Raw genomic sequence first — 22,328 nt, forward strand, 5'->3', positions numbered from 1 at the left:
GAGTCGAGCTCAACAATATTCGAACTCGACTCGACTCGTTTACACCCCTAATCAGGCATCTTAATTTTATGGTAACTTCAGTGCCGTAACAATAAAAATTTCATTAAAATATAAAGAGTTTTACCATTACACCCTAACACCTACAATACTACTAGTCACTTTACTAAACTGGGATGCATTGAATTTATAAATATCAACGGTCATGATTTTGGTTAATGTCTTCTATTCTTTTCTCTTTTGTTGTGTCAGCATTATACAATTTGGATAAATAATATTTGAAAAATTGAGTTCCAGTCAACTAAAAATATATAATCGGGTACATGGTTTTGCATTTGTTGTCTTATTGCTAATTGTGGAAATCTCATTCGGTGGGCGTTTGATCAAGTAGAAAGTTAAAAAAAGAATTTGAATCAATCAAATTAATAAATATTATTTTAGCATAATAAAAAAGTTATCCCTCAACGTTTGCACAAATGATCACTTTGTCTCTTATCCCTTGTTTTTGGAGAATTTTAGCCCTCAATGTTTTATTTTAAAACAAAATGTCTCTTAGTGGATGGAAATCGTTTGTTGACTAACGCGGTCAACGCTTTTTATTGATATGGCAGGTCCACGTGTGATACCACCTCAACAAAAAAAATATTTTTAAACTATTTTTAAATATACTTTTATATGTGTATATGTAACTAATTATAATTATAGTTTATTCTAAAATATTTTTTTTACTGAAGTGACTTCATACATGGACTTGCTACGTCCGTATGAAATAATGACAGTTAGTCAACTTACAATTTTCATCCAATGAGGGGACATTTTGCTCTAAAGTGAAACGTTGGAGGCTAAAATACTAAAAGAAAAAGATAGGGACAAAGTGACCATTTATGCAAACGTTGAAGGTGATTTTGTTATTATGACTATTATTTTATAAATCAAAATTAAATTATTATTTTTAATTAAGTTAAATAAATTTATTTGAAGTGAATAAAAGAATTATATAGATCAAACTGAGATTATGTTGATAATCAGAATTATATAGATAAAATTGGTGATTACATTTAATTACTTAAAAAAATTAATATTTCTTAGTGGAATAGAATTTTAATTGCTATAGTAGAAAGGTTTCAGATATTACTGAGAATGTGAAGTGAAAGATTGGTAGCTACCTGGATTTAGTGTGTGACGTTTATACAGTTATTGGTGCAACATTTATTCAACTAGACAAATGGAGACTTTTGAATCTGTTTATCTCCGATTTTTTTTTTTTGGTTAACATGTTATATTCTCCAGCATTTTTTGTAGCTGGTTTATCTTGAATGTAATTTGACTATTCTTATTAATAATTATATTTTTTGCCCTGAAAAATTAAATACCCGATGCTATAAATAGAAGCAACTCCCTCCGTAAAGCCAAACCAAGCTGATTCACAAGCTCAATAATCTTAAGAAAACCATCTAGTTCGAGCGTAACAAATTAACATGGGTGCCAATGCCGAGTTTCAGATCCCAGTCATCGAGTTCGGAACCGGGTCATCGGATTTGGAGCGAGGAACCGAAGGGTGGAACCAACTGTGCAAGAGAGTTCGGGAGGCTCTCGAGACTTATGGTTGTTTCCAGGCGGTGTACAAAAGCATCTCGCAGAAGCTCCGAGATGATACGTTCGGGTTGCTGAAACAACTGGTTGAGGAAGTCCCACTGGAAAATAAACAGAGAAACGTTAACCCCGAGCCTTTTCATGGCTTCATTGGACCATGCACTGATGAGTCTTTGTATGAAGGGTACGGAATTGTAGGTGCCTCCAACTATGAGGGTGTTAAAAACTTCGCTCAACTTATGTGGTCTGATGGTCACCCCCGCTTTTGGTAATAACACCTGTTCTTCACCTTAATTTGTGATTCGAAATCTGACAAATCATTAATAAAATGTTTTGATGTTTAATTTGTCACAGCGAAACTGTGCACACCATAGTGAATCAGATGAAGGAGCTGACCCGTACGATATGGTTAATGATAATAGATAGCTATGGATTAGGGGAGAAATTGGAGTCAGTGGTAAGCAACTACGACATGCTGCTGCGGATGATGAAATACAAGGCCCCTCCAACTGGGGTTTACGAGAAAGCATTCCATTCTCATACCGATAAACCAGTCAGCACAATCATCTGCGATGATCTTGTTTCAGGCCTCGAAATTGAGCTCGATGACGGCCAATGGGTCAAGCTGTCTTCAACTCCCGGCTCCTTTTTCTTTGTGGTCGGAGATCCTCTCATGGTATGTATATGTACTGCTGTTAATATCATATCTCTAGTTGTCCATATCTAAATTTGTATCATTAACTGTGGGGAAAATGAAAAATTGAAGGCATGGAGTAATGGGAGAATAAAAGCGGTGAATCACAGAGTGATGATGAGAGGAAACAAAGATCGATTCTCTATGGCATGCTTTGCAGTTCCAGCTGAGGGTACCATGATCACTACTCCCAGAGAGCTCGTGGACGAGCAACATCCTCAACTTTTCAAAGACTTCGACTTCATGGAGTTCATCCTTTTTTGCTTTTCCGAGCAAGCAAAACACATCGAATCCACCAAACAAATCCAAGCATTTGCTTCTCTCTCTCCACCTGTTTCCAGTTAAAATGATGGCGGCTCATATGATGGGGAAACCCAATTATGACTTCAAATTTATGTTATAAAATAATAAATGAGTCCTCATCTTAGAATCCTTGTTGATTCATATTGTATTTCTATAATTTTAGTTTGTTATAAATAATGACTCAAAAATTGTGTTTTTATATCGTATTACAATGATTTTGGTTTTTCTTATCATATAATTTTGCAAGTGTGCCAATGTTTTTTTTTTCTAATTTTGATTAATCTAAGGGTAGTATAAGATAATATCTATTCAAAGATAACTCTTGACCATTTGACATTGAACGTTCACACTCCTAACATTCTTAGTGTTCGAACTCGAGACCTCAAAGAATAACAATAATTCCTTTATTACTGAGGTTGCTCGATTTGTGCTTAAGTGTATCAAGGTTGCTACCATGAAAATGGAGTAATGTGTAATTTATGTGATTATTAAGTAAATTTACTATATCTTGTTAATGGTTGTGTTGTAGTAATTGTTAAGTGAATGATGTTTGGAGATGGATTTCTATTTTGTTTGCGACATTCTGCAACTACGGAATTCAAACCTTATTAGGATAAATAATAGTAGCTGATGATATTTGTTAATGTCATGCATTGAGTAGATAAGCACTTACTTCTGTAAAGTCCACTCCAGTCATATTTGATATATTATCATTGAAAACGAATTTATAAAAAGAACTTAGAAATTTGAGAAAGAGAAGAAAAGAAAGAAGAGGAAGTGAAGGAAAAACATAAAAAGATAGAAGAGAACAATGATTGATCCTTCAATGGCAATTAATTTTACTAGTCCTATTTGATATATTATCATTTAGGCTTAATTAGAAAATATATAAGTGACTAAACTTTTTTCCATTCATTCAGGTATCTAACGTTACAAACGTTATCATTTTAGGTGCCTGAACCGTAACGAACGTTAGATTCTATAGTTAAAAGACACGTGTCGCGATCATATAATTTTTAAAATTTTATCTAAAATTAAAAGACTTAAAATTATATTTAAAAAACTCCAAAATTTTCAAAAATATTAATGTTGAACTATATTTTATAATATTTTGATATAACAAATTAAGGCAAAATATTTTTGGACTTGAATTGAATTTATTCAAAGTTTTCAAAAATAATTCAAAGTCCTTTAAAAGTGAATTTGAGCAAAAAAATGATTTTCACGTATAAAGTACTGATACTGTTCTTACAGTATCGATATTATATGAACAATATCAATACTGTTCATGTGGTACTGATACCCAAGGTAGGAGAAGCATCGATACTCTCAGGTAGTATTGATACTACTAGCATTGCTCAAATTCCAGAATGCAAAATAGGTATCGATACCCAAAGGGGTACCGATACTACTTTCCATAGTAGTATTGATACCATATGTTTAGTATCGATACCGTCAGGCCCAACGACTAGTAACGACTAGTTTTATTTAAAAATAACAAAGGTAGTACCGATACTCCCTATAGGAGTATCGATACCCTCTGTACTGTGCATTTTATTTTTGCAGAGAAAACATCCTCCAACGCTAGAAATCATCCCCAACGGCTAGAAACATCCACAAACTCATTCCAACATATAAATACAAGTTCAAGTCACTTGAAGAAGGATCAGAACATCTATCCAAGAAATCAAACACAAGAGAAGAGATTTTCATTCTTATTTTTACTTTCTCTTGTAAATATTTTATTCTTGTGAGCTTTAATTTGTAAACACATTCCTTTTTAGAGGTTTTATTTGTTTACATTTTTTTTCCTTGTAAAGGGGTTTTGATTTTAGCTGAACCTTTGAAAAGCTAGGGAGTTTTTGTAAAGATTATCTCTTTGTCATTGAAAAAAGAAAGAACAAATTAGTGGATTTGTTGGAAAATCCTTAGTGAGGAGGTAAACGGTAGTGGAGGTAGATTTAGTTGAGAAGTCGAACCACTATAAATCGTTGTGTAAAATTGTCTATCTTTTCTTTCTCCTTACTCCCTAATCACTTTTTGCCGATTAACCTCTCTTGTACATATTTCGGTTGTTTAATTTGAGCTTCATCAACCCTAACAATTAAAAAACCCCTCAAACTTTGAAATTCCTAAATCTAGTCCCTATACCCATGTCGTCACCTTCCTTTACCGCCATTATTGCTGTCAGTTGAACCTACCACCGACCGTGCCTCTCGATGACCACCCACATGATGAACAACCAATGATGACACGATTTAAATCGATTAATGGCGAAACATTTGGAGATATAATTAGGGATTGCAATTTAACCAGAAAATGACAGGTTCTGACCTGACCTGATCCGATATGATAAGATTTTTTATAAAAAAATTGAGTCGGGTCGAGTTGAATTTTTTTATAGGAGTGAGGTCGGGCTCGATTTGGGTGGAGGGTGAAAAAACTCTGACTCGACCCAAGGATAATAATGTAATTTCTTCCAAAATTTTTTATTTTCTAATTAAGTTCTTATTTTATACCGGGTCGGATGGAACATATATAATTTTTGGGTCTGGTCGAGTTTAGGTGGAGGATACATATTTTTTGGATAGGCCGAGTCGACTAAAAACCCGGCCACCTGACCTGTTGCCATCCCTAGAAATAATTACGATATTTGCGTGACCCGACTGCACGAGCGATGGCAATGACAATCTTAACCGAAAAGAGAGGAGGCGTCGTGACATCAACGATGTCAACGACATAGATCATGGTTGGGATTTGGGGTTAAGGTTAGGAATTTGTGGGTGATTTTAGGGATTTGGGGCTTTGTTGTAATTTTTGAAAAACTAGGGGTTTTAAATAAATATAATAATAATTTTAAATTTTTTATTTAAATAAAATTTTTAAAATTTTATAAAGGCGACATTTTTCCTTTAATAACATAATTTAACGACACTTTCGATCTAGACACCTAAAGTAATAACGTTTAACACCTGAATGAGTCGAAAATAAATTTGGACATCTATTTAAAAAAGTGATAGTTTGAACACTTATTTTCTAATTATGCATATCATTTAACAATAATTCTATAAATAAAATCTAGATATTATCTAATATCATTTTAAATATAATTAAAAATTTAAAATATAAATAAATGAACCACTAAACATTAAAAAACTATATAATAATTTTATTACGCTCGCTTTGCTAGTATTGACTGTTGAATTGCAGCAAGAATCTGTTATCGAAAGATGGACAACCGGAAAAGTGTACATTATTGACTATTGAATTGCAAGCTTGAAACTAAAACCGAAGATGAACAGCGGGCAAACTTGCACGCCTAATGATATTTTTTTTACCCTTCAACTTACAACAAAAATGTTAGTTCAATTGTATAAATTTCACTCATATTTATATAGGATAAAATACATAAATGGACCCCGACTATATAGTATTAATTTATTAAGTCCATTGATTATTAAAAATTACAAAATAATCCTCCGACTATATAATGTTGTTTTGTTGAACCCCTCGACTTTTAAAATGTTACAAACTAATCACTCGACTATTCATTATATTTTAAATCCATCACTTTCTGTTAAAAAATTGACGATATTATGAGTTGAACGTTAACTTGTTGACTATGATATAATAAAATACGATCACAGAATCTCAAATGACTATTGTATCTCAGTTATCATGTAATGTCCAGCTGATTTTTTAACAAAAAATAAATAAATTTGGAACATAATACATATATGAATTATCATTTTGTAACTTTCAATAATCAAAATATTTAATAAAGTAATATTCTATAATTAAATAATTATTTTATAATTTTTAATAATCAAATAAATTAATAAAATACACAAATTATATCTATAAACTGACACCAAAGATGGAGAGCGGCCAAATTTGTACGTTATATATAAAAAAAATTGGATCCGCCGTCTTAATTTTATAATAACGCTAAATGCCGTTAAAATTTTACTTTGACCGGTGCACTCCCCCTCGTTTTTTTTTAATGTCACCATATTTATTACATAAAACTAATAATTATTTATATATTTATATATAATGTCTATTTTATATTTACAAATTGTGATTACTTTTTAAAATAATATTATTTTTGAAGTTAAAATAATTCTTTTATAAAAAAAATATAAAATATATGTGCGCAACATATTATAATTGGGATGAAGAATATATGCAAAATTAACTTCCAGTCAAGTCAAAATATATTTTCTTATATTCAGATCTCCATCTTGAATATATATATATATAATTGGATTGAAAACGATGCTACATGGTTTTACATTTCTTAAACATATAAATTTGATTAAATCGAAAATTGTTTGAGTTAAGTAAAAAATTTGAATAGATCAAACTAAAATCATGTTGATAATTTATTTAAATTTAAAGTTAGAACATATAAATTTTAGATCATATATTTGATTAATGCTTAAACCTAATGAAAATTTAAAATTAATGATTATATAATTTAATTCAGTTGTTTATTGGTTCAACATTTCTTCAACTTGACAATGGAGACTTTTGAATCTGTTTATCTGCGTTTGATGATTTTTTTATTTTTAATTAGTCTGCTATTGATGTACCACGGCAGTTTTGTTAACATATTATATTTTCCGGCATGTTTTTGTACCTGGTTCATCTTGAATGTGTAATTTGACTTTTTTTTAATAAATCCATTTTTGCCGTCAAAAATTAGATACCCGATGCTATAAATAGAGATAAAACCCTTCGTAAAACCAAACCAAGCTGATTCACAAGTTCTGTAGTCTTAAGAAAACCATCTAGTTTGGCCATAATAAAATTAACATGGGTGCCAATGCAGAGTTTCAGATCCCTGTCATTGAGTTTGGAACCGGATCGCCGGACCTGGTGCGAGGAACCGAAGGGTGGAACCAACTGTGCAAGAGGGTTCGGGAGGCGCTCGAGACTTACGGTTGTTTTCAGGTGGTGTACCGAAGCATATCGCAGAAGCTCCGAGACGACACGTTCGGGTTACTAAAAGAACTGGTTGAGGAAGTTCCATTGGAAAATAAACAGAGAAACGTTAATCCCGAGCCTTACCATGGCTTCATTGGACCATGCACTGATGAGTCGTTGTATGAAGGGTACGGAATTGTAGGTGCCTCCAACTATGAGGGTGTTAAAAACTTCGCTCAACTTATGTGGCCTGATGGTCACCCCCGCTTTTGGTAATAACACCTGTTCTTCACCTTAATTTGTGATTCGAAATCTGGCAAATCATTAATCAAATGTTTTGATGTTTAATTTGTCACAGCGAAACTGTGCACACCATAGTCAATCAGATGAAGGAGCTGACCCGTACGATATGGTTAATGATAATAGATGGCTATGGATTAGGGGAGAAATTGGAGTCAGTGGTGAGCAACTACGACATGCTGCTGCGGATGATGAAATACAAGGCACCTCCAACTGGGGTTTACGAGAAAGCATTCCATTCTCATACTGATAAACCAGTCAGCACAATCATCTGCGATGATCTTGTTTCAGGCCTCGAAATTGAGCTCGATGACGGCCAATGGGTCAAGCTGTCTTCAACTCCCGGCTCCTTTTTCTTTGTGGTCGGAGATCCTCTCATGGTATTTATATGTACTACTGTTAATATCATATCTCTAGTTGTCCATATCTAAATTTATATTATTAACTGTGTGTGGAAAATGGAAAATTGAAGGCATGGAGTAATGGGAGAATAAAAGCGGTGAATCACAGAGTGATGATGAGCGGAAACAAAGATCGATTCTCTATGGCATGCTTTTCAGTTCCAGCTGAGGGTACCATGATCACTACTCCCAGAGAGCTCGTGGACGAACAACATCCTCAACTTTTCAAAGACTTTGACTTCAAAGAGTTCATCCTCTTTGCCTTTTCCGAGAAAGCAAATCACATCGAATCCACCAAGCAGATCCATGCCTTCGCTTCTCTCTCACCGCCGGTTTCCAATTAAAATCATGGCTCATATCGACGAAGTTCAAATATGACTTTAAATTTCTTTTACAAAATAACGAATTGAGTCATTGCCTTGTAATCCATGTTATTTTGTATAGTGTTGTATTTTATTAATGTTACTATCATGTTTACGTTGTTCATTTTCTTTTTTTCCCTTTTGGTTACAATATATTGTTCATTTTCTGAACGTATATAATCAAGTATACCAATAAGAAATTAAATATAAAGTGTTATAATTATCATATTTTATTTAGTTAATTTATAATAATATATATTTTTTTAAATTTCTTTAATTTTAAATAATTTTACTATTTTATTCTTTTTTATTTTTAAACGAAAAATAAAATAAATCATAATAAAATTTGTAAAAATAAAAAATTGTTTTTCCTTGATACATACGATTTTATTAAAAAAGCGATGAAAAAAATATTGGCACGAATCAAACAATCTTGATAGTAAAATAATTATTGTTATTCTTTAAGATATTATGTTCAAACACCCCAAATATTAGTGATATTAACGTTTAATGTCAAATGATTGAGAATTATCTTCTTTTTTGTATGTAGGTTAGGACGACAGATAATATCGCCTACATTATGAGGAAAGTAATTCCTCTCTTATCAGCTTCCAGTAAGGGTTTTATTTCCCCTAGCGGATTTTTAAGAATTGTTACGCTTTCCAATTGAGTTCTAGCCAGGTTTGCTAAACGGTCGGTGTCGTAACCGTCTTTCGGTTGGGCCCCGAATTGGGCTTCGACTTGAAATAATTGGGTTGGGAGTCGCCACCAACCACTTTAAAACGAATTTAGGTGGGTCGGAAACCATCTTACCTGATCTGCGTTTTTACCAGAAATGTGTCGGGTTCGGGAGTCGGTTACGGTCAAGGAAGGATTAACACCATTGAACCGCCCTTTCGGTACCAATTAATTTGTTGGTTGTCTTAAATTAAGAAAATTATAATTTAAAATTAAAAGGTAAAAATACGATCACAATTACTTACCTTAGATAGTTTTAAAGGTGTGACCTTAATAAGGTAAAAAAACCATGTTAGATAAAAAGGTAAGAAATAAATAAATAAATAAAATTAAAATGAAGAAAAAACAAATTAAATAAAAGATAAGACAAAGAAAGCAAAGATAAAATAGTAAGTAAAATAAATATAAAAAAATAAAAAGAAGAAGAAAAAACTATATAAATAAAACAAATAAATAAAATAATAATAAAAAAGTAAAAATTATATATATATATAAAATAAATAAAAAAATAAAAAAATAGTATATATATATATATAAATTAATAAAAATGATAATAAAAATAATATATATATATATATATATATATATATATATATAATCTAAAAAAATAAAAATATATACTAAAGTAAAAAAGAAAATGCATAAAATGTAAAAAAATATTACATGAAAAAAAAAAGAAAAGAAAAATAACAAAACAATTAAATAAAATGAGTAACAAGGGAAATGTGCATATAAATAAAGTTAAATAAATAAAATAATAATAATTAAAACGTAAATGTAAGAGACCGAATCAAAAGTAAAAAAGATGCTATCTTTTATTTTATTTTCGAATCGTTTACAATAGCTTTGTCTTTGTATTTTCCGTGCTTTCCTCTGTATTTTGTATGTAAACCGTGTGTTACAAATGGGGATGATTACATATATTTATAGTGAAAAAAACTAACTATTTTTAGAATCCTATTAATAATAGAATCCTAATGCTACTAGACTCCTTGCTCGGTTGTTGCACGTTTGTTGGTGTGGTTGTTGCTTTAAAAGATATGGTGGTGGAAGAGTCATCCTAGGAGAGAAACTCTTGCTAGTTCTATCTTTTAAGAAAATAGGTGTCTACAGCTGCCCCTCTTTGTCCTTTTTCGTGGAACGAAAAATAGGACAAAGATAAAAAGACACAAATTTTCGTTCAGTGGAGTTGAAGAATAACTCCTTGTCGAATTGATTTGCGGATGGCTCCTCCGTCGCGAAGTCGAGTCCATATTGAAATGATTTGAATCAGAATGTGGCTTCTCGTTGTAGTCCACTTTGGTCTTCTTCTCGGTTTAAAGACCTTGGCTAAAAATTCGACTAGAAAGTAATCTCTTGACTCCACAATATGGTTGATATGCCCTCGAGCTGAATGAAACCAAACTCGAAAAGTCTTCGCTGACAGATAACTTTTCTCGACTTAAACTATGCTGACGGAAAAAAGGCTTTTTGCTTCTAAGGCACGGCTAACCCAGACCTTCTTCTCAGCTTGAAAAACCTCGATTACAGCCGGACCATAGTGTGATTGAGGTGTCATCGAGCTGAATAGAATCGAGCTCGACAATTTTATTGATAAATAGCCCTTCTTACCTTGAGTTATGCTGTAAATGATGTGCCGTAGAGCTGAGCATAGTCGAACTCGAAGGTCTTTTGGTGACAGATAACCCTTCTAGCCTTGAGTTATGCTGTAAATGATGTGCCCTCGAAGCTGAGTGTAATCGAACTCGAGGGTTTGGTGTTTCAAGAGAAACATTTTCAAAGGTTTTTGTGTGTGTGTGTTTCAAGAGAAACAATTTCGAGGGTTTTTTTTGTGTTTCAAGAGAAACTGTCTCAAGAAGGACAAAATTTGTTTCAAAAGAAACTGTTTCAAGAGAGACAAAACTTAATTCTAAAAGAAACTGTCTCAAGGGAGACGAAATTTGTTTCAAGGAAAAGATATTCAAAGATTTTGTTTCAAGGGAAACTGTCTCAAGAGAGACAAAATTTGTTTCAAGGGAAACTGTCTCAAGAGAGACAAGATTTTGTTTCAAGGGAAACTGTCTCAAAACTCGTTTTAAGGGGAACTAATTTAAATATTTTGTGTTTCAAGGGAAACGTTTTCAAGGTTTATGTTTCAAGAGAAACTATCTCAAGGGAGACAAAATTTTGTTTCAAGGGAAACCATCTCAAGAGAGACAAAATTAATTTAAGAGGAAATGTTTTCAATGTTTATGTTTCAAGAGAAACTGTCTCAAGGGAGACAAAATTTTGTTTTAAGGGAAACTACCCCAAGCGAGATAAAATTTATTTCAAGGGAAATGTTTTCAATGTTTATGTTTCAAGGGAGACAAAATTTCGTTTCAAGGGAAACTATCTCAATCGAGATAAAATTCATTTCAAGGGAAATGTTTTCAATGTTTATGTTTCAAGAGAAACTGTCTCAAGGGAGACAAAATTTAGTTCCAAAAGAAAATGTCTCAAGGGAGACGAAATTAGTTTCAATGAAAACAGATTCAAATATTTTGTTTCAAGGGAAACTTGGAAACTGTCTCAAGAGAGACAATGGTGAGCACGATTCCCTTCGTCGTGAAGTTGAAACCGTGGATGACCCCTTCGTTGTGAAGTTGAGCCTTGAAATTGGATATCCTTCGTCGTGAAGTTGAAATCCAAGTAAGTTGTATTGTTCCGAGTCCAATATCCTCCGCCGTGAAGTTAAAATTGGCTCTGGAACTAAGAAATTGTTTGTTAACAGCCAGCCGCCCCTTTGCTGTGAAGTTGAGCTTGTGCTGTCTCGAGTCCAATTTCATTTGTTGTGAAGTTAAAATTGGCTTTGAAATTGGGAAATTGTTTGTTGACAACCAGCCGTCCCTTCGTTGTGAAGTTGAACTTGTGTTGTCTCGAGTCCAATATCCTTCGCTGTGAAGTTGAAATTGGCTCTGAAATTGGGAATTTTTTTGTTGACAACCAGCCGTCCCTTCGTGTGGAGTTGAACTTGTGTTGTCTCGAGTGGCACGATATCCTCCGTCGTGGAGTTGAAATCGCAGGTGGCCCTTTCGTCGTGAAGTTGAGCCTTGACTTGGATATCATTTGTTGTGAATTTGAAATCCAAGTATTGTATGTTGCAGGTGGACACGATTCCCTTCGTTGTGAAGTCGAAACTGTGGATGACCCCTTTATTGTGAAGCTTGGCTTCGAGCTAGATATCTTTCGTCGTGAAGTTGAAATCTACTCTCGAGCGAATTGTGTCGCTTTGAGTTCAATATCATTCGCCGTGAAGTTGAAATTGACTCTGACTGAAACTGGAAAGTTGTTTTGTTGTCAGACAGTTGCCTTCGCTGTGAGATAGAGCAACCACCATGTGCTTTTGAATCAAGCATCCTTCATCTTGAAGTTGAAACTTAACTCTAAAAGCTGCAAAAACTTATGTATACAAAAAATGATAAATGCGATGCTCTTAAGTATGTCTAAGATGCATGTAACATGAATTAGTTTTGTTTTATACCCTGGATAGCGTCTCGTGCTTTGTGTGCTTATTCCTGCATATAGAGGAAATGCCTTCAAAAGGTCTAATAATTTGCATCAGGATGTTGAATTCCCAAAGATGCCCAAATATTCGGTGTTGAATCTCAAAAAATGGCCCAACATTTGATGTTAAATCTAAAAAAATGCCCTAACATTTGATGTTAAATCTTCAAAGATGCCTTCATTGTTCCTGATTTTTTTGCTTCATCATTGATTATAAGCATGAGTTTTGTGTTTGAGAGCCACATGTCATTTACCAAGATCCACTCTAGAGAGATTGTCTTGTTTTGAAAAAAAATGTTTTTTCTAAAGTTATGAAAATATCAAAAAAGAGTTTCGAAAAATGTTTAACCAAAAGTTTTGAAAATATTACCCCTTTCACGGTTTTACAATTGAGACAAATCATAAAATTAGAGTTCATTGGATATCAAAGAATTAATTACATTGTTAATCCTTCAATAAATTATAGCCGTTTGACACGTGCCAAGATCAAATATATTTTTGGGAAATGGTTAAGTAAGGAAAGGATAAAAATGTCTCAGGTTATTGTGTTTGGTCAAAGGTTTGGCATTTTTGTTTATTTGATGCTCAAAGGTTTGATGGGGTATCTTGCATGCTCCTCTATTGGAAGTGTTCTTCGATTCCCAACTTTCATGGTCAAGCTCGGATTATGCGATGCCTTATCAAGGAATTCATGCGATCGCCTCAGCTGTCCAATTTTTGTATTCGAGCCGCCTTTTCAAGTTTTCAACTCGAATCCTCCTTTAGTTTCAAGACGTCATTTGTAATTTACGTCTTGAACCCCCTTTTATTATTTTTCTCTATCATACACTAATTACACTATTTTTTGCAAATAAAGATTAATCCTGATGGGCGGGATGAAATCTGAAGATAGTCTCTTCTGTTTAGAAATCCATGTATGATTAGAATTGACTTTTAAGGCACATAACGTAGGTCATGGTTCATGGTTATGAAAGAAAGGGATAAAAATCCCAAACAAGTTTTTAAGGGTGATTGAACCAAGGATCAATTCATTCTAATGTCTTCGATCATATCTTGCTCAATTTGAATCTGCTCGTATGTGTCTCTCTCTTGATGCTCCATGATCTTCGAGTGGAGTGATTCAGTAATTCAGAAATGATTGTGCTTGATCAATCTCATTTGATGCTCTATGATCTTCGAGTGAAGTGGTTCAGTGATTCGAAAATGATTGTGCTTGATCAATCTCATAGTTTGAATCTTGATGCGTCATTTGAATCGAGAGAATCTTTGTATATGCATCTTCTCTTTTTTTTTTCTTCAATTTTCCTTTGTTTTTTTCTCTTTGCTTTTTTCTCTTTTTGCTTTGATTAAATCTTTGCACTTGGCATTTGGTTCACTTTTCAGTATCTCATCTGAATCAATGTCTTCACTCATGTGAGTAGAGTTTCTCCACCTTGCCCTCCAGTGTGGAGGGTGATCATTCGTTAGGGTTGAATCAGAAGAAAAATACTATAGGCTCAAAAGGGGACACAAGGGATATATATTTTCTCCTGTTGTGAAGGGATGAAGAAAGAAAGTCGTTCATCATTTCATACATGGAAGTCCTCACAGAAGAGGTATCCCCAGGGGGATAGATTTTCAGGATTATTTTATTCATATGAAAATAGTGCAATTAATGCATGGTAGAATTATTCCGAGTGAATTCTTCTTTCTGCTTCTTGCCCCCAACATGTCTCAATGTTGTGTCTTAGAAGAAGGCTCATGTTCAAATGAACAACTCAATGCCTTGGGTTTTAATGGCATAAAAATGTCAATTTTGAGTCTAAAAAAGATAATGGTGTGACTTTATTTGACTCAAAGAAAGGTATGGGTGTATCAAAAGATAAAGGCAATGTTCAAAAGTTTCAAAGGGAGGTAATGTTAAATTTTGGTCTTTTTGGTAATGACCATGAATTATTTTGGGTAAAGAATTAAGGTATTTTATTTTGGGGGTTGAGACAGGATAAGAAAGGTCTAATCTTGCCATATGTCAAAAATATATAATTCTTGAAGAATTAAAAGAATCCTTAATTCATTTAATATTCGAAGAACTAAAGATTAAAATTTGTTCAATTGCTCCACCTTAGAAAGTAGCATAAATTCAATCGTTTAAAAGATTAAGCAAACATGAAAGATCAAAGATGTGTTCAAACAAAACAATCTTCTAAGTGCAAATGATATATGCAATGTCCCATTCTTCGCTGTCCATCCCCCTGAATCCATCAGGTTTTAGATCGCGCGCTTCAGCGCCTTATAGTTCTCAGAGGAATGTATGGAGCATCCTATGTGGCAACTGTAAACAGCTTCAACATCGTATCCCTTAGGATATGTGGACTCTTTTCTCAGATCATCCTGGTAGGCTTAGTCGTACAACCAGCTGATCGGGCTCATTCGTTGTGATTTCAGTTTTTTTCTTTTGATGTTACAATCTTGCTTCCATGTGGTGTCATGTGGTTAAAACCACTTTATCGAATTCTCCATGAAGAAATTTCATGTTTATGAAAATGCTTAAAAATAAAATGTAGATGCAAAATCAAAATTACATGAAATGTTTGAAGCATTGATCTAAAAACATGTCTGTTATTATAAATAATCTTTATTGGGACAAAAGTGTTTTATCTTTTAAGAGAAAATAAACATATTTAAAGGTACATCCAGACTAAATCATTTAGACCCTAAAACAAGTTAACTAGTCTTCTACCTTCGTCTGTCAGCGGTCAAATACCCTGACGAACCACTCTGGCTTCTCTGGCTAAATCGTGCAAGTGACGAGCTATTTTTTGTACTTGTTCCTAGAAGTATCGAATGACTGCATCTCTGGCTTTCATCCTTTGCTGAACCTGTTCTATAACGGAAACATCATTGAAATCCTCCATCAAAGGGATTATCTGAAGTTCATTGAATTTGTCGACAATGGCTTCCAATTCAGCTATCGTTTTGTCATCTTGTTCTTGTTGTCTTTGAAGGGACTCTCGAGGTCAGTAACCTTTTTCTCGTCTTGCCCCTGCCACCTTTGTCAACCCATTTTTGAAAAGTTAACTTTTGATCTATTTGATTGTGGGCATCATGTCTTCTTGATCGAATGTGACACATAGTTGTCTTCCAGATTATCCTCATTTTCTTTCTGAGTCTTTTCTGACCATAGCCGGACCCCTGCGTTTTTCACCTCTTGTATTACAACCCCTTTGTCCATTAATGCAGATCATTCATGTTTTAACAAACACGTTTTTGGTGGATCAACACCTCTTTTAAATGATGCAAATGATGAAAACAAAATAAAAGATAACAAAAGTAAAATAGAGTTAGTGAGGTAAATCAAAACAATAATAAAAATGAAAAATCATGCCCCACATGATATTTACCCCATATACCCGAACATGATCTCTATCCCGCATGCTAACTTCACAGAAATCCTAACCGCATATTTTTCTAGTTCGCATGCTTTGAACAGAAAGTAAAGCATGAAACAAAGTAGCCTAGGGTTTGGAATGAGGTTTTGGGATGGGCTCTAATTCCCTGTAATCTCTCGGTTTAGGTTCTAGAAAACGGTACCCGAGTTCTCCTTGCCGGTGCCCCCTTAGGCTTACCAGACCCTTAGTCCTAAAACCATCACAGGCTTGTGTGGACTAAGTTAAACTCGAGAGGACACATTCCCTTATGTCTATGCGATGAATAAATTCACACGAATACATAAGGTATATGAATCCTGAAGGCTACTTGCTAGGCCTGTGCGGTGAATAAATTTACACGAAGGCGTCGCTTCCACCCATAGTTAAACAGGGTTCAGAGCTCAGGTTCAGAGCCTTAAGTGGAAAACAAGCTTTGAAGGGCTGAAATCATTAGAAAATGGTTAGTACAACTATTTACTCAAAAATATAATCAAAAGTAAGCAATAAGGATCGAAATGTTACCTTACAATTTAAACTTACCCTTTTTGTTAAAAAGACAACTGGAAATTCCCTTAGCCTGACTCACTTACCTGTCCCCAATAGAGTCGCCAAGCTGTCGTAATCGTATTTCGGTTGGGCCCCGAATTGGGCTTCGACTTGAAATAATTGGGTTGGGAGTCGCCACCGACCACTTTAAAACGAATTTAGGTGGGCCAGACACCATCTTACATGATCTGTGTTTTTATCAGAAATGTGTCGGGTTCGGGAGTCGGTTACGATCAATGAAAGATTAGCACACTTGAACCGCCCTTTCGGTACCAATTAATTTGCCGGTTGTCTTAAATTAAGAAAATTGTAATTTAAAATTAAAATGTAAAAATACGATCATAATTACTTACCTTAGATAGTTTTAAAGGTGTGTCCTTAACAAGGTCAAAAAACAATTTTAGATAAAAAGATAAGAAATAAATAAATAAAATAAAATTAAAATGAAGAAAAAACTAATTAAATAAAAGATAAGATAAAGAAAGCAAAGATAAAATAGTAAGTAAAATAAATATAAAAAAATAAAAGAAGAAGAAAAAACTATATAAATAAAATAAATAAATAAAATAATAATAAAAAGTAAAAATAATATATATATATATAAAATAAATAAATAAAATAGTATATATCTATAAATTAATAAAATTGATAATAAAATAATATATATATATATATATATATATATATATAAAATCTAAAAAAATAAAAATATATACTAAAGTAAAAAAGAAAATGCATAAAATGTAAAAAAATATTACATGGAAAAAAAGAAAAGAAAAATAACAAAAAAAATTAAATAAAATGAGTAACAAGGGAAATGTGCGTATAAATAAAGTTAAATAAATAAAATAATAATAATTAAAACGTAAATGTAAGAGACCGAATCAAAAGTAAAAAAGATGCTACCTTTTATTTCCTTTTCGAATCGTTTACAATAGCTTTGCCTTTGTATTTTCCGTGCTTTCCTCTGTATTTTGTATGTAAAGCGTGTGTTACAAATGGGGAGGATTACATGTATTTATAGTGAAAAAAACTAACTATTTTTAGAATGCTATTAACAATATAATCCTAATGCAACTAGACTCCTTGCTTGGTTGTTGCACGTTTGTTGGTGTGGTTGTTGCTTTAAAAGATATGGTGGTGGAAGAGTCATCCTAGGAGAGAAACTCGTGCTAGTTCTATCTTTTAAGAAAATGAGTGTCTACAGTCGACACATCTATTTCCTTCGCGTCAAATATGCCTTATATCACTAATCCAACATCCTCTCAAGAGATTTTGACAATCTTTGATAAGAATATCTTCAGAGTCTTCTTTTGTGTTAGCCCCATTCAAAGCTTCCACTACCCATTTGACGTCAAGTTCAACTATCAGATTTGTGATCTGCAAGGATTTCGCCAACATAAGTCCCTGTCTTACCCTCCATAATTCAACAGTCAAGCTCGTTGTTCTACCTATTTTCAGAATAAACCCCCAACTAATTGCCATTCTCATCCTCCCGACGTAGCTAATCCGGTGGTAGATTTGGAGGCTTTATATGAATTCAGAACCTTTAACCCAATGAAGGTTTTCTCCATTTAACCTAGAATGGATCCCTTGTTATATTGTTCAGTTCTTAGTAGAAGTTAGGGATGGGCATGAGACTTAAACCCTACGAGTTCTGATTCGATCGGGTCATTTTTTTGGGAAAAAATTAGGTTCGTGTTTAGCATTGAAAAATACCCGACTCGAAAAAAATAATAATTTTACCTTATATATTTAAGGATAATTACAATAATACATCTCCATATATTATTATTATTAATTAAATCTCTATTTTTATTGAATTAAAAATAATTTTTTTTATTATTTTGGGTCGGGTTATGATTTTATCTCAAAAAGTCGGATCGGATGGAAGATGTATATTTTTCGGATCAGATCGGGTGGAGGGTGTAAACCGACCCAATCCGACACGTGCCCATCCCTAGTAAAAGCCAATTGCTGTCTCATTTTCCATCTTCTCCGCATAAGCGATCACTTGATTGTGATTCTCAAATTTCTGATCAAAGACCCTTTTATTCATATGTTTCCAAAACCCCCATATCATCGTTGAGAAGATGATGCCTTGGTTGACTCCCTCGTTCACATCTTTCTTCGAACAACAATTTCTTCTTATCCAATCTTGGAAAGTATCGCAATCCAGCATATGAACTTGGATTTTACTCTCCATTACTTCCCAGACCTGTTTAGCTACACATCATTTCCTTAAAATATGGTCAATAGTTTAAGGGACATCTTGGCAAGACAATTTTCGTTTGACATAATGCAACAAAATAGCCCTAACGTTTGACAGTGTTGTCAAATTTATCTGTATTTTTTTTGAAACATTTGAGCACTCAACATTTTATTTTGGGTCAAAAAATATTTTCGGTGGATAGAAACCATTAGTCAATTGATGGTTAACGATTAATGCTAACCAAGCACATACACGTAATGAGAGATGCTGATATGATGTGTCTAGTCAATATGATGACATGATACCTCCACATCATATTTTGTTTTAAAATAAAATTTATTATTGATATTTATATTTAATTATTTTTCATCAATGCCACTCTTTAATTGGTGTTGATTTAAAGAAAATATTAAAAACCTTTTATGGGTGGAGAGGGCTCGAATTTGGGATTAGGATGTGAAATGGCAAGAATTTTGACACCAGACAAGTTGCTTACTTGGTCAAATAATGAATAAACTTTAATTAGTATATAATTGAAAAAATTAAACACGTGCTAATCTCAAGCACAAGAATAACGGGCCGAAACCTTGTCTAGGTCTCTAGAGATCACAAAATCATAAGAATTGTTAACGTAATCGAGCTCATAAACAAATCTCTTGTGCTTGAGAGAGAGAAAAAGGGTGGCTATAAACCCCAATAACATAAGAGAATCCCAAGTCTCTCAATGCCATAATAGCCGACACTAACCTTCACTGACGCAAAGAGCTTTTGCAGTGTAATTCAACATTTGCTTCCTCATCAGCTCTTTAACCATGCTAGTCATCAAGTTCATGCTTTGCTCGCATTAAACCGTTCTAAATGAACCCTATTGAACTATGTTTTGATATAACAATTTATGACAAAATGTTTCTGGACTTGAATTGAATTTATCCAAAGTTTTCAAAAATTTTCAAAAATAATTCAAAGTCTATTTAACTTGGAATTGAGCACAAAATACTTTTCTGGACAAGAAGTACCGATACTGTTCTTACAGAATCGATATCTCATGAACACTATCGATACTGTTCATATGGTATCGATACCAAAGGTAAGGGAAGTATTGATACTAGGTAGTATCGATACTATTAGTATTGCTCAAATTCCAGAATGCAAAAATGTACCGATATCCAAAGGAGTACCGATACTACTTTACATAGTAGTATCGATACCATAGACTTAGTATCGATACTGTCATCCCCAACGGCTAGTACCAGCTAGTTTTATTTAAAGATAACAAAGGTAGTACCGATACTCCCTATAGGAGCACTGATACCCTCTGTACTGAGTAGTTTTATTTTACAGAGAAAAACATTCCCAACAGCTCCAAATCATCCACAACGGTTAGAAATGACCACACATTCCAACATATAAATACAAGTTCAAAACACTTTAAGATGGGTTAGAACACCTATCCAATCATTCAAGCACAAGAGAAGAGTTTTTCATTCTTATTTTACTTTCTCTTGTAAATATCTTGTTCTTGTGAGCTTTAATTTTGTAAACACATACCTTTGAGAAGTTTCTTTGTTTACTTCTTTTTACCTTTTTGTAAAGGGGTTTTAGTTTTAGTTGGTCCTTTGAAAAGCTAGGGAGTTCTATAAAGGTTATCTTTTTGTCATTGAAAAAGAAATAACAAATTAGTGAATTTACTGATATTCACTAGGTTTGAATGCAAAAGCATGATAAGACCAACCCGAAAACCCTAGGCATTGACCTAAAACGAACATTCAAACTTCAGCAAATTTTGGATAGACTTACCTATTCCCTCTCAAGCACATAACCGTTCTCCTCATGGATTAACTCCTTACAATTTCTTCTAAACTCATCATTCCCAACTCCCCTATAATTCCAAGAGATGAAACAATATGAGTGAATTTAGCGTTTGTTCCAATATCAGACGTATCATTTTCTCATGATGGAGATGAAACCATATCGACATTGTTATCTATCTAGGGCAAACCCTTCCATCGTTTTATCCCTCTCTAGACACATCGCATTTGATTCGTTGACCAAATCTACTGCCATTTTCTCAGTTGACATCATTTCTTTACTGATGCTCCCATATTGGTTCCCTATCATTTTTTTATTTCTGATTCTTGGGTCATAATCCTTTGATGAGCTTGTTATGTTTTGGCTTGAAATTAAGTTTGACAAGTTGGAAATTTCATCTTGGTTGGTGGCCAACTTATTGAAAAATTCTTTGGTAGGTGACCAACTTATATTTCCTCTTTGATCCCTAAAATATTAGGTTATTTATAAGTTTAGTCCTTAAAACTCAACTATAAATAGGCGTAAGTATTTCATTAGAATTCATCCCAAAGCAAGTTCTCTCTTCCTCTTGTTTTCTTCTTTCTCTCGCTTTGGGAATTCTAAAGAATTCCATTTGTTGTAACATTTTATTGATAGTGAAGTTATCATCTGGTGTAGTGCCCGAGGAGTAGACGATATTCTCGTCGAACCTCGTAAATTTGGTATATTCTCTCCTTTATTGTTTTATATTCGATTTTTTCCATTGTGTTTCAATATTCAATAGTTTGAAAGGTTTATCCGCTATGCAACCTTTGGTGGTTTTGATCTTGACATTTTAGGTTAATTTTAAAACTACGTTCGTGTGGAAAATTACCCGATTTTCCCAACAATTGGCATCAGAGCTTCGGTTGAGGTTATTATGGTGGTTCCGTTGCTGAAAAGATACAGTTCGTGATATTGAATATTGTTCGTTAGAATTAAAATGCCAAAATACGGATTAGTTGAGACAACAAGCTCTTCATCTTGACCGGTGAGGAGGGTGATGTCAAATGTAAATTTCTCAGTTGAGTTGTTCGATGGATCCGATCATTTTGGCATGTGTCAAGATGAGGTGTTAGACATTTTATTCCAACAAGGTCTAGACATCTCCATTTAGGAAGAAAAACCTGAATATATGGAGGAGAAAGAATGGGGAACAATCATCGTTTGGCGTGTAACACAATTCGATCTTGTCTTTCCAGGGAGCAGAAGTATGGCTACAAGAACAAGACTTCTGCAAGTAAGATGTGGAAAAAATTAGAGGAAAAATTCCTAAAGAAAAGCTCTCAGAATCGTTTCCACATAAAGAAAAGATTGTTCAGATTTCATTATCAACCAGGAACTAGTATGAATAAACACATCACTGCGTTCAATGAGTTAGTGGCAGACTTATTGGGACTGGATGAAACCTTCAAAGATGAAGATTTGGCCTTGATGTTGTTGTCATCTCTTCCAGATGAATTTGAGCACCTTGAGACAACGTTACTTCATGGT

At 33.6% G+C, this 22,328-nt stretch overlaps 2 protein-coding genes across 2 annotated transcripts; both read left to right on the forward strand.

Annotated features, from left to right (window-relative positions):
* Positions 1–1,394: 1,394 nt before the first annotated feature.
* LOC120209251 (probable 2-oxoglutarate-dependent dioxygenase AOP1) lies at positions 1,395–2,793 on the forward strand. Its single transcript, XM_039208305.1, has 3 exons — positions 1,395–1,858; positions 1,945–2,266; positions 2,357–2,793. Exons 1-3 carry the CDS (start codon positions 1,476–1,478, stop codon positions 2,627–2,629), a joined length of 978 nt encoding a protein of 325 aa, XP_039064236.1. The 5' UTR covers positions 1,395–1,475; the 3' UTR covers positions 2,630–2,793.
* A 4,564-nt stretch (positions 2,794–7,357) lies between these two features.
* Positions 7,358–8,597, forward strand: LOC120209261 (probable 2-oxoglutarate-dependent dioxygenase AOP1). Its single transcript, XM_039208311.1, has 3 exons — positions 7,358–7,788; positions 7,875–8,196; positions 8,289–8,597. The coding sequence occupies exons 1-3, from the start codon at positions 7,406–7,408 to the stop codon at positions 8,559–8,561; spliced, it is 978 nt and encodes a 325-aa protein (XP_039064242.1). The 5' UTR covers positions 7,358–7,405; the 3' UTR covers positions 8,562–8,597.
* The last annotated feature ends 13,731 nt before the right edge of the window (positions 8,598–22,328 follow it).

The sequence above is a fragment of the Hibiscus syriacus genome, unplaced genomic scaffold, assembly GCF_006381635.1.
Source record: "Hibiscus syriacus cultivar Baekdansim isolate YM2019G1 unplaced genomic scaffold, ASM638163v2 tig00018568_pilon, whole genome shotgun sequence".
Lineage (NCBI taxonomy): Eukaryota > Viridiplantae > Streptophyta > Magnoliopsida > Malvales > Malvaceae > Hibiscus > Hibiscus syriacus.

Excerpts from the sequence above, each read along its gene's own strand:
- LOC120209261 (XM_039208311.1), top strand. The coding sequence starts at position 7,406 with ATGGGTGCCAATGCAGAGTTTCAGATCCCTGTCATTGAGTTTGGAACC. Across the intron at positions 7,789-7,874 it reads GATGGTCACCCCCGCTTTTG|CGAAACTGTGCACACCATAG; the intron begins GTAATAACACCT and ends AATTTGTCACAG. Across the intron at positions 8,197-8,288 it reads TGGTCGGAGATCCTCTCATG|GCATGGAGTAATGGGAGAAT; the intron begins GTATTTATATGT and ends GGAAAATTGAAG.
- LOC120209251 (XM_039208305.1), top strand. The coding sequence starts at position 1,476 with ATGGGTGCCAATGCCGAGTTTCAGATCCCAGTCATCGAGTTCGGAACC. Across the intron at positions 1,859-1,944 it reads GATGGTCACCCCCGCTTTTG|CGAAACTGTGCACACCATAG; the intron begins GTAATAACACCT and ends AATTTGTCACAG. Across the intron at positions 2,267-2,356 it reads TGGTCGGAGATCCTCTCATG|GCATGGAGTAATGGGAGAAT; the intron begins GTATGTATATGT and ends GAAAAATTGAAG.